Source organism: Styela clava, chromosome 1 (assembly GCF_964204865.1).
Source record: "Styela clava chromosome 1, kaStyClav1.hap1.2, whole genome shotgun sequence".
NCBI lineage: Eukaryota > Metazoa > Chordata > Ascidiacea > Stolidobranchia > Styelidae > Styela > Styela clava.
In genome coordinates, this window is record NC_135250.1 from 20,476,634 (window position 1) to 20,489,705 (window position 13,072).

A 13,072-nucleotide genomic window follows, 5' to 3' on the forward strand; every position below is an offset into this window, starting at 1 on the left:
AATTCGTTAAGTTTATTTTCAGTGTATCGACATGATTAAACGTAATTAGACTAACATAATACTCTACAATGGCAATTTAAGCCTATTATAAGGATTTTACCCTCTACACACCTCGGGGCATGAATTACATAATGGAAAGTTAGAAAAGTAGCCCATTATATCACGTATGTTCTCACGGACTGTGCTAATTCATACGACGTAAGGTACGCTGGACTGATTTGTATTGTATGTTCATAGCTAGTATAGATATACTTGATACTGAATATAAAAGTATTTATTTACCCAACGATATTTCGGAGTAGATATCACAAACTATGCGGATACTAAGCACTCGATTCGCCTAAGTTTTTCGCGTACAAGTAGCGATGACGTATGTTTGTAGCATTGGATATATACATAACGGATCAAATATCTAAATGCATCGGATCAACTGAAGAACATTTTATTGCATTATGGAGGAAGACTAAGCCGTTGAAGTGTCTCTATCATTTTAGGACTGAAGATTGAGCATAAAATAGTGTCCAAAAAATTATATTCATCGGAAAATCGGTATGCAACCTATATCTATATGGCGGGGATCACATTGGCATTTGCGTCAAGTGCTGTTCCGTGTTCATGATACTTGCCTATACAATGGAAATTGAAATATCCTTTATAAAGTTTTTTATTAATTCCACGACTATTTTTTCACAATATTATAATATGGACACCTCCATGTTTTGATCATTACTGCTTGGGGTATGCTATTTTCTAGATCAAAGTGTTTATAAAACCTATTTGACCTTTCAGGAGTTACAAGAAAAATTCAGATCAGTTTACTTGAGTTCAATAAAAAACATATATATATTAATTTATGCCTTATATATGTTGTGGGGGCGATAGCTGTATAATGTTCATGTAACAAATGATGATACACCTGACAATGACAGCTCGTTATTAATAATTAATCGGAAACACGTGCCCTTTCCTGTTTTTCGTGCAGACGCGCAATGTTATTTTGGTGGAAAAACTTCAAATATTGTTAAAAATAGAATATGCTTGCTCGCAGCGATAGATTAATATTGTTATTACTTATTTATTACGAATGGGATTATAATTAAACAACAAAAATCTGATCGAAATTATTGAACAATTATTTAACAATTATAAAATTCTATCTTTTTAGGAATTCGTCTTAGGAATTGGAGCTGCAAAACATTTAAAAGTAAATAAATTATTAAAAATTACACAAAACACCAAACAATCGCCAACCACAAGTTTCGTTTGCCTTTGCCGGAAGTGTGGGAGGACGACTCAGAATTCCACTTGAGATGCTGGAAGAAACGAGATGGAAGAGCGCGTGCCCGCCGTGCTGAGATGACATGAACTTGAGAAAAATGAAACATCAGTAGCAGATGTTATTATTATTTTGACTAATTTAAAAGAAAAATAAGTTGAAATACTGATACGCACAAAAATTCGTTGTATATAACGTACACCAACTTCTTTTAAATGTATATTGACTTATGACTCGCGAAGCGACTGACGACTTGAAGATTTTTTTTAATTCAGCAATAACATATTTGTAAAAATTTTGATTTTTATGAAAATGCAACGTTTACAAAATTATCAAAATAAGTGTTGCCTGCAATTCCCTATTAAATTATTTGTGGAAAATCTAAAAGATAGGATAATTTCTTTAATTAAATATGACCTATTCGATGAAATCTCAGTAATTCAAGAAAATTATGACATGATTCAAAGTTCTAAACCGTTCGCAGAATGCAAAACAACAAGCAGCAAGTGGTACACAATCCTAAAAAGTTTCAATCATGTGTGGTAATATTTTAAAAATAGTTTCATTTGTGCTTTCAGACCCAGGAACATTAACGTATATAAAACTTGACCAACAGTTATTGAAGTCGACGAAGAGCCAGTAAATAGTTTGTCTTTGTTTTTCTTCATATTTCGAGTTGGAGAGTTAATTAATTTAAAACTTGAGAATATATGTCACAGTATTCTTTATTGAAATTTGTCAAAATTGGCAACCCTTGGGACAAGTAATACAGGTGTGGGACACGTGTGGCAAGTGGGACACAACATTTTTGAGACACCCCCTTTATTACGCATAAGGGTTTATTTCAGTATCGAAGAATGATGTCAAAAGGTAAATCAATAATTTCAGACATTTTAACAAACATTCATAATTGTACGTGTGGGCAAGTGATACAAGTTAGGAACACGATATTTTTGATATACCTAGCATCAGGGGTGTGCAACATTTTTGTCGGTGGGCCCTATAACCATCTTCAGAAATCTAGCTGGGACATATGAAAAATAATTAGTTGTTCCATGTACACAACGAATTAGAGTGATAACGGCACTGGGCAAAACGGCGGAATATATACCACAGCCGACAACAGCAAAGAACATTATTTATTTTTACCCATGTGAGCGCCTTTTAAAACAAACTGTCGGATTAGAATTTTGTGAATAATGGGAAAAAATCTGAGTGTTGACAAAGGCCACACTAAATGGCTTGACAGGCCGGGTTGTGGCAAGCGGACCACTGTTGCACACCCCTGCTTCACATTAAGGACAATCACAGAACTGTAAAACTTCGATTTGGAATCAATCGTTACCAATAGCGCAGTTTGAACACACCACGGACTACTTCCCCGCCATACAGTGCCGGGAAAGTACTTCAAATCGCATGAGGAATGAATTGGGGAGGAGTAGTGTGATGGGTCTGAACAAGAACGTTTGCGATAGGGAAACCTGAACTCTTCCTTGCGATCTTCAGGCAAACCAGTCGTGTTCTCAAAGTCGAATGTGGCGCAAAGTATCATCACAAGATATACAGCCGAGACAATCGATCAGTCATTCTCACCCACAAACTCAAAATCATTTAGTAGATTGCACGGAAACGCTCGTACACCTAACTCACTTTCATGCGTGGAGATGTTCTAGTTAGTATATTAGATAAGTTTACAAAACGAATGTCGTCTTTTGTGCCCATTTCGATCTACACTGCAAGTTCTGATGATCCAGAAAATACCCGAACAGCCTTATTCCCTTCATACGGTCCTTTGATTCGTACGGCAAAATCATACACTCAAGCCCACAAATTAACGAAGGGGCCAACTTTAAAAAGTAAATCATGCAAAATATCGAACACTTGGTTGGAAGATATGTAATATGTATATGATTGAACATCTGATCATTGTTAAATAGAATCAAATATTTCTCGGAATCTTCACGCCAGCTTTTATCAGTTTAGCTAAAAATCTGAAACGGCACGAAAATAGGAATCCCAGGAAAATAGACATTCTGATAAAATCATACCATTTCTAATTATTAGTTAAACAGATTCTCACTGGAAAACATGCTTATGTTGTTACTTGGAATAATTTCTAAGGAAAAATATTTATCATAAAGCGGGGTATTTCGAATTAAAGAATTTGTTTTAAAATCAGGTTTTGTTTAAAAAATTAATTAAATTAACCAGAGGGTTCATTCACTTTTATTGGTTCATAATTCTTTAGAATAACGTCTAGTAATTCTTTGCCTCTGAGGCCTAATTGATAGCAAGTATCCTCTACTTTTTGTAATGACGACTTCATAACATCGATCTTGCTTTGCAGCAATCTTTTTCTTCCTGGTGATACGTCAATAATAGATGAAAAAGACAGAAACATTTCATATAAAATACGTATAAAAGCACATAACTTGAACACCTTTTTTTTCGAAGTTTCAGTGATCGCCTTTGCAGCAGAGTTAATGCATAAGCGCATGACTTCACCAGTAGTATCAGCGATGCCGTATAAATATTCCAACACTGGTATTGGAATGACTAAAGGTTCTTTATTTTCATCATCTGCAAAAACCAAAGATTTTTGTATCTCACTGAGATCAAGTAAACAGTTGGAAATGCTTTGTATACTGTAGTTTTCTTCAGTTTTGAAATAGTACAAAAAAGACATTGCTTCAATAAATTCCTGCAGGCCTGGGGAGAATGCTCTAATGTACGCATGCGAATCCTCATCCTGCAGTTCAGTAGCAATTTGTTTCCACTTCTTCATAATAATATCACATTTTTCATCAGCCTCAGTAATTATTTTGAACTTTGAGTTTGTTTCTGGAGATGTAATATCAATTCGGTGTAACAGAAAAATCAATTTTTTGCTGTCAATCGTTATGTCACGGCTTAGTTTCACAATTTTTTCCCATTTGTTGTGTTTTGTTTCCAATTCTTGTTGAAATAATTGAAACTGATCGATAACATCCATCAGAGATAATAAATGTTACCACTAATTATAGGTTACAGAAACAAAACGAAAATAAGTAAACACTACATTTATCTTGCCTTCATTGCATTTGAAAGCTGTTTATTTAACTCAAATAGCTACCTATGTATGTCAAGTTGGAAAAAGAATGTTTTTGAACAATGTAGACAGAACACACTCTCAGCATAATCACCCAAAAAGAAACACTTGGAGCAACTTCAACTTTCAAGGGCTGCATGAAATCATATTGAAAATTAACAGCAATATCCCAAGTAGATGAATTGACAGTCTAAAACTGATAATTTAATTACTGCTTCAATTCAGATATTTTGTTTGAGGCATATTTTCTTCATGAATTATAACTTTATTAAAGCTCAATGGACCTTAGTATGTAATATAAGCATCTAGATAACAAATATTCGTTTGCTGCTACTTTTGATAGAAGACCTAATTTTTAAAAGGATGAATACACATACCATTCATTCTATAAAATCAGAAAATTTGTGAATTCTGTAACGAAATACTTTATTACTCTCAAATTTTTTCACAAAAATCCAATGTTGAACTCAAATATTAACATGGACAATAGTATGTCATAGAAGCATTTAGAATAAGAATTGCATTCTGCCAGTATAGGTTTGTAAAATACCTAAAGCTTACAAGGATGAATAATCACAACATTCAACAATTAAGTGAAGATGTTCTTTGCCAAAGTAAGTGTCTTCAATATCTCTTTATAACAGGTAGTGTTTAAATCTGTGGAGAAGTGGATAGTGCGAAATCACTTGATTGATAATAAAGAACTTCAGTCAGCCATTCTAATTTAAATTACAAGAACATACTGTGAATGTGGTATCATATTATAATGAAATAGTGGAGAGATATCTCACAATAATATTCGCCAGCCAGTATTTATTCTGAAATTTGGCAGAATGAAAAATTTTTTTATGTCCGTCATTAATATTCTCGAAACAGTTTTGTGTCAATAATTGCGTAGTCAGAATTCATTCATTGTCTTTTTTCTTGTCTTTATCAGAATCTTGTCTGTTTTGAGCAAGTTGATCCATGGCTTGTTGTATTGCTTCACTCGATGTGTCCACACCGGGAAGATTTTGTAGAACACTCTGCAGGAACGCTGGATCAGCAATTACATCTTCTTCATTCGAATCTCCATCATCACCATATTCAGCCACCATCGGGGACTCAGAAATTGTTTTCTCATCCGTGTCCATGGCAGATTGTGAGCTTTCTTCTTGCATTGACATGCGCATTGCATATGCTATTTGTTCTTCTTCCGACATAGAGCTTATATCAACAGGGCGACTACCAGGAGGTGCAGTGGCTGGTACCTCTTGATTCATTGACATTGCGAGAGCCGCACGTAACATGTCATCCTCACCAGTGCCTGTTGCCATTGCAGTTGCTGGAGCTGACTGAGTTTCTTGGATTTCTGATCCTGCTCGAGCTTCTTCTTCTTGACGATGACGCTGTTCTTCTAATGACACACGAAGAGCAAGAGCAAGCTCTGGATCCGATGCTGGGTCAAATCCAAGATCAAATTCACCACCGCCAGAGCTGGGAGCTCCACCTTCTCCAGCAATAATTGGGGAGTTCATTAAAGCATTAGAAAGCATGGATCCTGGAGGTATATTGACAATATTAGATCCTGTTCCATCTTTTCCATTCAGTATTTCGATAAACGAAGTCAGTTTTGGTGTGTTCAACTCTTCTTCGCCAAAGTTTACTATTTCCACATTTACTTTTTCTTTTTTAAGTTTTTTCGCAACTTTATTTATTTCTTTTTCATCGTCTTCAATTGGGCTTCCGACAAAGGCAATAATACGCATTCTATGGTTTTTACTTTGACGATGTTTCAATGCAAGATGTGCAACACGGATGCCATTTAAGAATCTAATATTCCCTTTAGGTTGCACTAAAAGTAATTTTGATAGCAACTTTCCTGAGTCATTTGTCAATGTAACATGAACTTGAACATCAGCAAGAGAGAGTAGCGCAACATTGTTTTCAGGGTTAGAACGTAATTTTGTACGGCATACCAAGTTCGCGGCATCTTGTTGGGCTTGGATTCTTGTTGGCAAATAATCCCCGTTTCTCATGTATTCACTGTTGTCGATACATATTACTGTGCTTTCGAGAACCATCTTGATATCTAGTCTACTTCAGCGCGATTTAACTTTCAGATACTGGACAAAAAAGATCGCAACTAGTTGATCCGCCGACTGTTAACTTACACCTATTACTGTATTACAGGATCACAATGGTTCAGTTGTAACACAGCATTATTTTTATTTCATGACACAGCGAATTTATTTTTCGGATCAGTGACCCCGACCTTTGGCCTCAAACTTATGTTCGGATTAGGGTTGGATTATCCGGATAGCGGTTAACCGGTTAACCAAGAGTTATTTTGCTATCTGATATCCGGATATTATTGTGACGGTTAACCGGATAATAGAGCAGTATAAATAATACATATGCGCGATTAGCGGTTTTTATATTTTTTGTTGAGTGGCGACTGACATCTCCCAGAGCATATAATAACAACTTTTTCCACTCTAATCTGCCTATATATATTTTAGCCATCCGTAGAATGCTGGAGTGAACTTCACTATTACATCACAAAACACGCAGAACAAATGTGATTATTGCGCTTATTAGGAGAGCTTATTCGCTTTATAAAGTTAGATTTGAACTGGAGGTACAGTTTAAGAAAGACTAACTTAAACGAATTCATTTGAAAAGTATTGGTTGGGTGGGTGTGAGTTTGTTGCTTTTATGTCGGGTGTGGCTTTTAGTAATTGTTGCGTGTATTGAAGGAACGCATTTTATCATGAAGTAAACCAGTTTGAATTTCGAGGACTTATTTCACAATACTTCCGATTCCATGTAATCTGTGTAGCATTTCAAAATTTTGGGTACACAACCAAATGTTATGTGCTTCCTTTTAACTTTGGTATATATGTTTTTTCAAATTTCCCTGTATCAATCGAATCAAAAGATATACCAGCTGAAAATAAATCTATTCTATCTAAGTCAGGTGTATGTTAAACTAATTGAACTTAAAAGCTTGAAGAAATGGTCATCGTGAGTCTGCGACACCAAAATTTAGTAGGAGTCAAAATTTAAAGAAAATATGCTATATGTCTAGACAGAAAAAAACTTCCAAAAAATTTAACAATAAAAAAAGGAATAATATAAATTTTTACATAGGATTTGAATATGAGAAAATAACTTAGCAGTCGAGAGGAAGACAATTAGGACACAGAATTTAAAACAATGTTTCACTATATTATTCAGCTGCACTTCTGTACGATTACAGAGCTTAAATTTTTATTTATTGACACATGCAACATCAAAATGCACAATCATTTTTATTCGAGAAAAATAATACATATGTACGTATTTACAATAGAACTGTGTGGTGGTTTTCAGTCAATTCGCCACAAAAATCTTGTAAAATCGGTTCTCTGAAATTAGCAGTAACTAACTATCCGGTTAACCGGATAGGTAAAATACCCGGATATATCCGTTATCCGGATAGTATAAATTATAGGTATCCGAACTAACCCTAGTTCGGATATTATTTTGAATTCCTTTTATTAATCTAATATCAGAAGCATGAAACTTGATAAAATCAAATAATCGCTCAAAATTATACATATGACACTTCTACTTTGTTCCGATTTGGCGTCACATTGGGTCCCGGGTATGAAGTTGCTCGTAGAGTTGAGACCCGCGATGAGCAAATATATGCTCATTGGGACCCAAGAAAACCCGATCCCGAAATCCCGGGATTTGAACTGTTTTTTTTTTTCAGTCCCGATCCCGCAAATATTTCCTAAAAATCCCGGGATTTTAGGGCTTTGTTACCCACGTATAGATATTCTCACAAATAGCAGATTATAGCCTACCAATGACATATAGAGGACTTGCACGGGTCACGTGACTTCGTTACTGGACGGCAATAAAAACAAAAACGTCCATTTGGCTTCTGTCAGTTGCAAGTCGGATTATACTTTTCCGTTTTGTTTGGCTGTTGAAAATGGTTATTTCGTATTGTTCTGTTGGCTGTACGTATAGTATAGACAACGAAATGGATCTTCAGTTATATTCCACCTGTTTTCAAAAGATCCGGAACGTCGTGCAATGTGGATATCATCTATTGGCAGGACTGCTTGGTGTTGGTGTCAAGTCCAGAAGTCATCTCGCTTGTATTTCACTGTTTGCGGACAGCACTTCGTTGATGGTGAGTGATAATGTGCCGTTATCAATTTTTTTAAATATCCATAAGCTCTCTCATTTCAATGGAAAGCAGATGACAGACTACTGTTATTGGTAGGCCTAGACCTACTTGCAGACTTGACTTGTGTAAGGAATTTAATCATCAATTGCCATAATGTATTGTTTCCCTAGTTACTAGTTAGCAGGTAATCTATTACTGAGAGTGAACGGTTGAGGTTGAATAGATAACTAAAGTTTAACACCAGTGGTCATGCAAAAAATAACCAGAATTCAATTGAATTCGCCATCTAGGAATACGCTCGCCACCGCATCTCTGATCACCCTGGTAGTTTCACAGGTTCCAATCCCATGAGGGGATAGTTATGTGCGAGAGAATTGCAGCTCTCCTCCTTGCAGTTCACACGACCGCTGATCGGTTACGACCATCCCCCACCATCCAAGTCCATGCTTCTGAGAACAAATAACTGACTAACTAATCCCAACATAGACTGGTAATCGTACGAGAGACTGTGATTCGTCATATGATTTAGTTGTTGCACCTGCAATCCTAAAGGTGCTTGTACAACTGTCCCAAAATGTCTTTTTATTGTCATTGGTAAAAAAAGATATGCTAGCCGGAATCAAATTCATTTACGACTAGTGTTTGTGGTGGGATATGGACATAAATTTCACACCACTTGATTGTTAAATTTTACGAAAACTCTACAAATATTACAAAGCTAGTGCAGGATCATGATATCAAATGAATCTGTATCCTTTATCTTACAGATATGGGTGTGACCATGGAATAGATGGATGGCAAAGTATAAGTTGCCACAGTGGCAAGACCACAGTGGCACAAGACCTCAGCATCCATTTATTGGTGCTTAACGTAATGACAAAGTAACTTGTGATTACTGTGGATTGGTGGAAATAAAGTGTCTATTGTGCTTGAACGAAAGCAACTTCAATACGACCCTATCAAGAAAATTTTTTTGTTTCGGTGGGGTTGGTAGTGAAGGTTTCAGTCTAAAGTTGGACACCGATACTACAACCAAATACAGTTGCCAATGAAACTTAGCGGGGCGTAATATTGCGACTTTGTGATCTGAAAGAAAATTCTGATGGGTAGCCGGCTAGCCATTAGCTGATTAAGGTTGAGTTATGTATGATCAGGGCAAAAATTTGGAAAACGTAAATCGAATCGAGAGAGTAAGCCAAATGAGAAAAGTTTAAATAAAAAGTATGAATGGAATCAAGAGAGTCGGGGAAGAAATGATTAATCTAGAATTAAGTTAGCTCAGGGGAAATTTAGAAAACGTAAATCGAATCGAGAGAGCAAGTCAAAAGAGAATGGTTTAAAAAGAAATGTGAAGGGAATCGAGAGAGAAATGTTTAAATGGGAACAAATATCCATCGTGTCGAGTAAAAGTCAGAAAAAACGCGTTTACGATAAATCAGTATGTCAGTCTCGCAGCGTCATGCTCGGGTGATCGCAATCACAATATGAAATTGTTGACTGGCAGGACGCTGCAGAAACTTAGCAACTGAAGGGGAATTCCCAGCAACCATAACAGGGGAAGCCGGGTTGGATTAAGTATCGGTACTGATACGGCAATATATAAATAAATAAATATATAAGTACAATTCAGACAGGAAAAACAGTTTTGATGGGAAAAGTTCATTCCACATGTACTTTGGGCAATGATGCAAACTCAGTGATAATGGTCGTGCTCTGTGAGGACAATAAAGAAAAATGGTGACAATGCCAATGGCATTAAGAGGTGAAAAAAGTCACGATCGTTTAGGTAAAATAGAGATCCTGGACCGAATGACCAGTTATAGAAAAATCGAGCCACACAAAAGGTGGGGGACATGGGTTGTATACGGTACACTACTATACTTATAAGGGATCTATACCACTTATTGAAGCAGACTAAAAGGATACATAGGAATCCAGGTAAAAAATTTTCAAAGCTTGTTTGAATGAATTGTAATTCATAATTCGAATGTTATCGGATAAAGCATTCCATAATTTAACGCCTGTATATTTTATCGAATTTTGAGTACGTTTGGTTGAAAAATGAGTTACATAATAGGAACTACTGGCAGAGGATCGTGTTCTATAAGAATGCACGCTGCTTTGTTTCAAGAAATAATCAGTGAATGTAACAGGGAGTTTTTTGTTGTGATGTTGGTGCATCAATTTCAATATCTCTAATTTATAAATATCCACCATTTTAATAATACGAAGTTTATAATAGATTGGATCAAGTTGGGCATAAGGTCCACTGCCAGACACAGCACGAATGGCCCTATTCTGCATTATTTCAATTTTGCGTAAAAGAGTTTTATCAGCGGAGCCCCATGCAGAAATACCGTATTGAATATGGGCTTGGAATAACGAGTGGTAAACCATACGTAAAGTCGAAATTGGTATAAAATGCCTGAGTTTGTACAGTATTCCCACCGACTTAGATAACTTAGCAGCCAAGTTAGTTATATGAATATCCCATTTCATTTGACTGTCTAAATATATGCCCAGATATTTATAAGAATTGACTTTTTCTAATGTAATGTTGTCAATACAGATTAATAAGTTATGATTGGCTTCATGTTTATTTGGTGAAATAAGCATAGACTTAGATTTATCGATATTTAATGTCAATTTGTTAGCCTTCATCCAATTAACCACTTTTACAATTTCAGAGTTCACTCGTGACTGTATAGCTGGTAGAGATTTGTCACTATCTAGAAGTATAGTGTCGTCAGCGAATAGTTTTGCGAAGAAAGAAGAACAGTGGGTGAGGTCATTTATATAGACGAGGAATAATAATGGACCCAACGTCGAACCCTGTGGGACCCCGTGAGTCACTGGTAAGACTGGGGAGCAGTGGGTTCCTACTTGAACGAATTGAGTTCTGCCACTCAAGTAACTGTAGAGAAGTTTATTTGGTATACCTCTGATACCATAATGCCATAACTTTTGGGTTAGAATATTGTGATTAACGGTATCAAATGCCTTTTTGAGATCTAAAAATATAGCACTAACAAATTCTTTTTTTTCTAATTTGTCATAAATGTAAGAGATGGTGTCTAAAATTGCATGAGACGTAGAGTGATTACTCTGGAAACCAAATTGATGTTTATTTATCACGTCATATTTTGTAAAGAAATTACTGAGCCTATTATGAATTAGACGTTCAAATATTTTATTAATTGACGAAAGAATTGAAATTGGCCTGTAATTTGACACAAGTTTTTTATTGCCAGATTTAAAGAGAGGAATTACACGAGCAACTTTGAGGGATGAGGGGAAAATTCCGAGCGAGAGCGAGCAGTTGAACAATTTAACTAGAAGCGGCGCAAGCGGGTCAGCAACGAATTTCAGGAAGCGGGGAGGAATGTTATCCGGCCCAACTGCCTTTCTCTCCTTCAAGTTTAGAATTTCCACTATCATTTCGGATTCTGTGACCAAAGTCATAAAAGCTGATTTACTAACACGGTTACGAAGAAATGGCTTAAATTCACACATGTCATTAGAAAACTTGGCTGCCAAGCTAGATCCAGCAGTTGAGAAGTACTTATTAAATTCGGTTGCGATTAAGCAACCGTCTTTAACTGTACTGCCATTTTCAAGACATACTTCAGCTATCGAATGCTTGGAATTATTTTTTGTGGTTGTGATTTGATTAATGATTTGCCACGTAGACCTGGGGTTACCCTTGGTCTGGGAAATAAGATTTTGGTAGTGAATTTGCTTCGCTTTGTCTAATACGGAAGTAAGTGTGTTGCGATACTTTTTGAAGTATGAGCGTTGCAAGGGGGTTCCACGTAAAAAATGGGTTTTAAACAACTTATTTCTGTGTTTCATACAAGTGATTAACCCTTTGGTTAGCCATGGCTTTAGCCTCAGCCTTTTTTGACGACGCGATAGAGGTCGAAGTGGGGCATGCCGGTCGATGGTACTAACGAATGACTGTATGAATTCGTCAAATGTGTTGTCAAAGTTCTCAGCAGTTATATTAATTGAGGAAAATCGATTATTCATAATGTTATGTACCTCAGATCGAAAGGCATCAATTGAGAACAGTGACATATCTCTTGACAATACACACTCATTCGTTTTTGTGGGTCTAATGCCTCTTAAACAACAAAGTATGGGGAAATGGTCAGTTATATCGGAATGCACGACAAAGGAGTCAATTTCTAGATGTGTCAAATTGGTGTACATGTGGTCAATTACATGTGGTCATGTACATGTGGTCTTAACCTTCGCTGTTTGATTAAGAAACTTTAGGATAATATACTGTAGACTTGTAGAGTATGGATTCTTCCAAGCGTCCAATTCCTGATTCGCCAAGTACATCACAGGAGGAAGATAGCGCACTAATGGCGGTTATAACAAGCACTATTCTTCGCCAAGTACTGATACAATTGCCATCAATGATTGATGAATGTTTGACCACCAAAACAACACCATCCAGTCCATCGGATCTTTCAAGAGTTGCCGAGTCTAGTTTTCAACACATTCTGAGTTCACTAGACTCCTCATTGAAAGATAT

At 36.2% G+C, this 13,072-nt stretch overlaps 2 protein-coding genes and 2 long non-coding RNA genes across 4 annotated transcripts; 2 read left to right on the forward strand and 2 right to left on the reverse strand.

Annotated features, from left to right (window-relative positions):
• Positions 1-3,156: 3,156 nt before the first annotated feature.
• Positions 3,157-4,276, reverse strand: LOC120342364 (translin-associated protein X-like). Its single transcript, XM_039411158.2, has one exon. The coding sequence runs from the start codon at positions 4,266-4,268 to the stop codon at positions 3,480-3,482; it is 789 nt and encodes a 262-aa protein (XP_039267092.2). The 5' UTR covers positions 4,269-4,276; the 3' UTR covers positions 3,157-3,479.
• A 13-nt stretch (positions 4,277-4,289) lies between these two features.
• On the reverse strand, positions 4,290-6,575 carry LOC120342354 (26S proteasome non-ATPase regulatory subunit 4-like). The gene has a single exon (XM_039411147.2). It carries the CDS (start codon positions 6,425-6,427, stop codon positions 5,270-5,272), a length of 1,158 nt encoding a protein of 385 aa, XP_039267081.2. The 5' UTR covers positions 6,428-6,575; the 3' UTR covers positions 4,290-5,269.
• Positions 6,576-8,246: 1,671 nt separating this feature from the next.
• Positions 8,247-9,346, forward strand: LOC144422685 (uncharacterized). The gene is made up of 2 exons (XR_013475318.1): positions 8,247-8,532; positions 9,297-9,346. It is a non-coding gene; the product is annotated as an uncharacterized LOC144422685 (long non-coding RNA).
• Positions 9,347-9,870: 524 nt separating this feature from the next.
• LOC120333734 (uncharacterized) lies at positions 9,871-12,740 on the forward strand. The gene is made up of 3 exons (XR_005568291.2): positions 9,871-10,467; positions 11,217-11,384; positions 11,781-12,740. It is a non-coding gene; the product is annotated as an uncharacterized LOC120333734 (long non-coding RNA).
• The last annotated feature ends 332 nt before the right edge of the window (positions 12,741-13,072 follow it).

Coding starts and splice junctions, on each gene's coding strand:
- LOC120342364 (XM_039411158.2), bottom strand. CDS start 4,268: ATGGATGTTATCGATCAGTTTCAATTATTTCAACAAGAATTGGAAACA.
- LOC120342354 (XM_039411147.2), bottom strand. CDS start 6,427: ATGGTTCTCGAAAGCACAGTAATATGTATCGACAACAGTGAATACATG.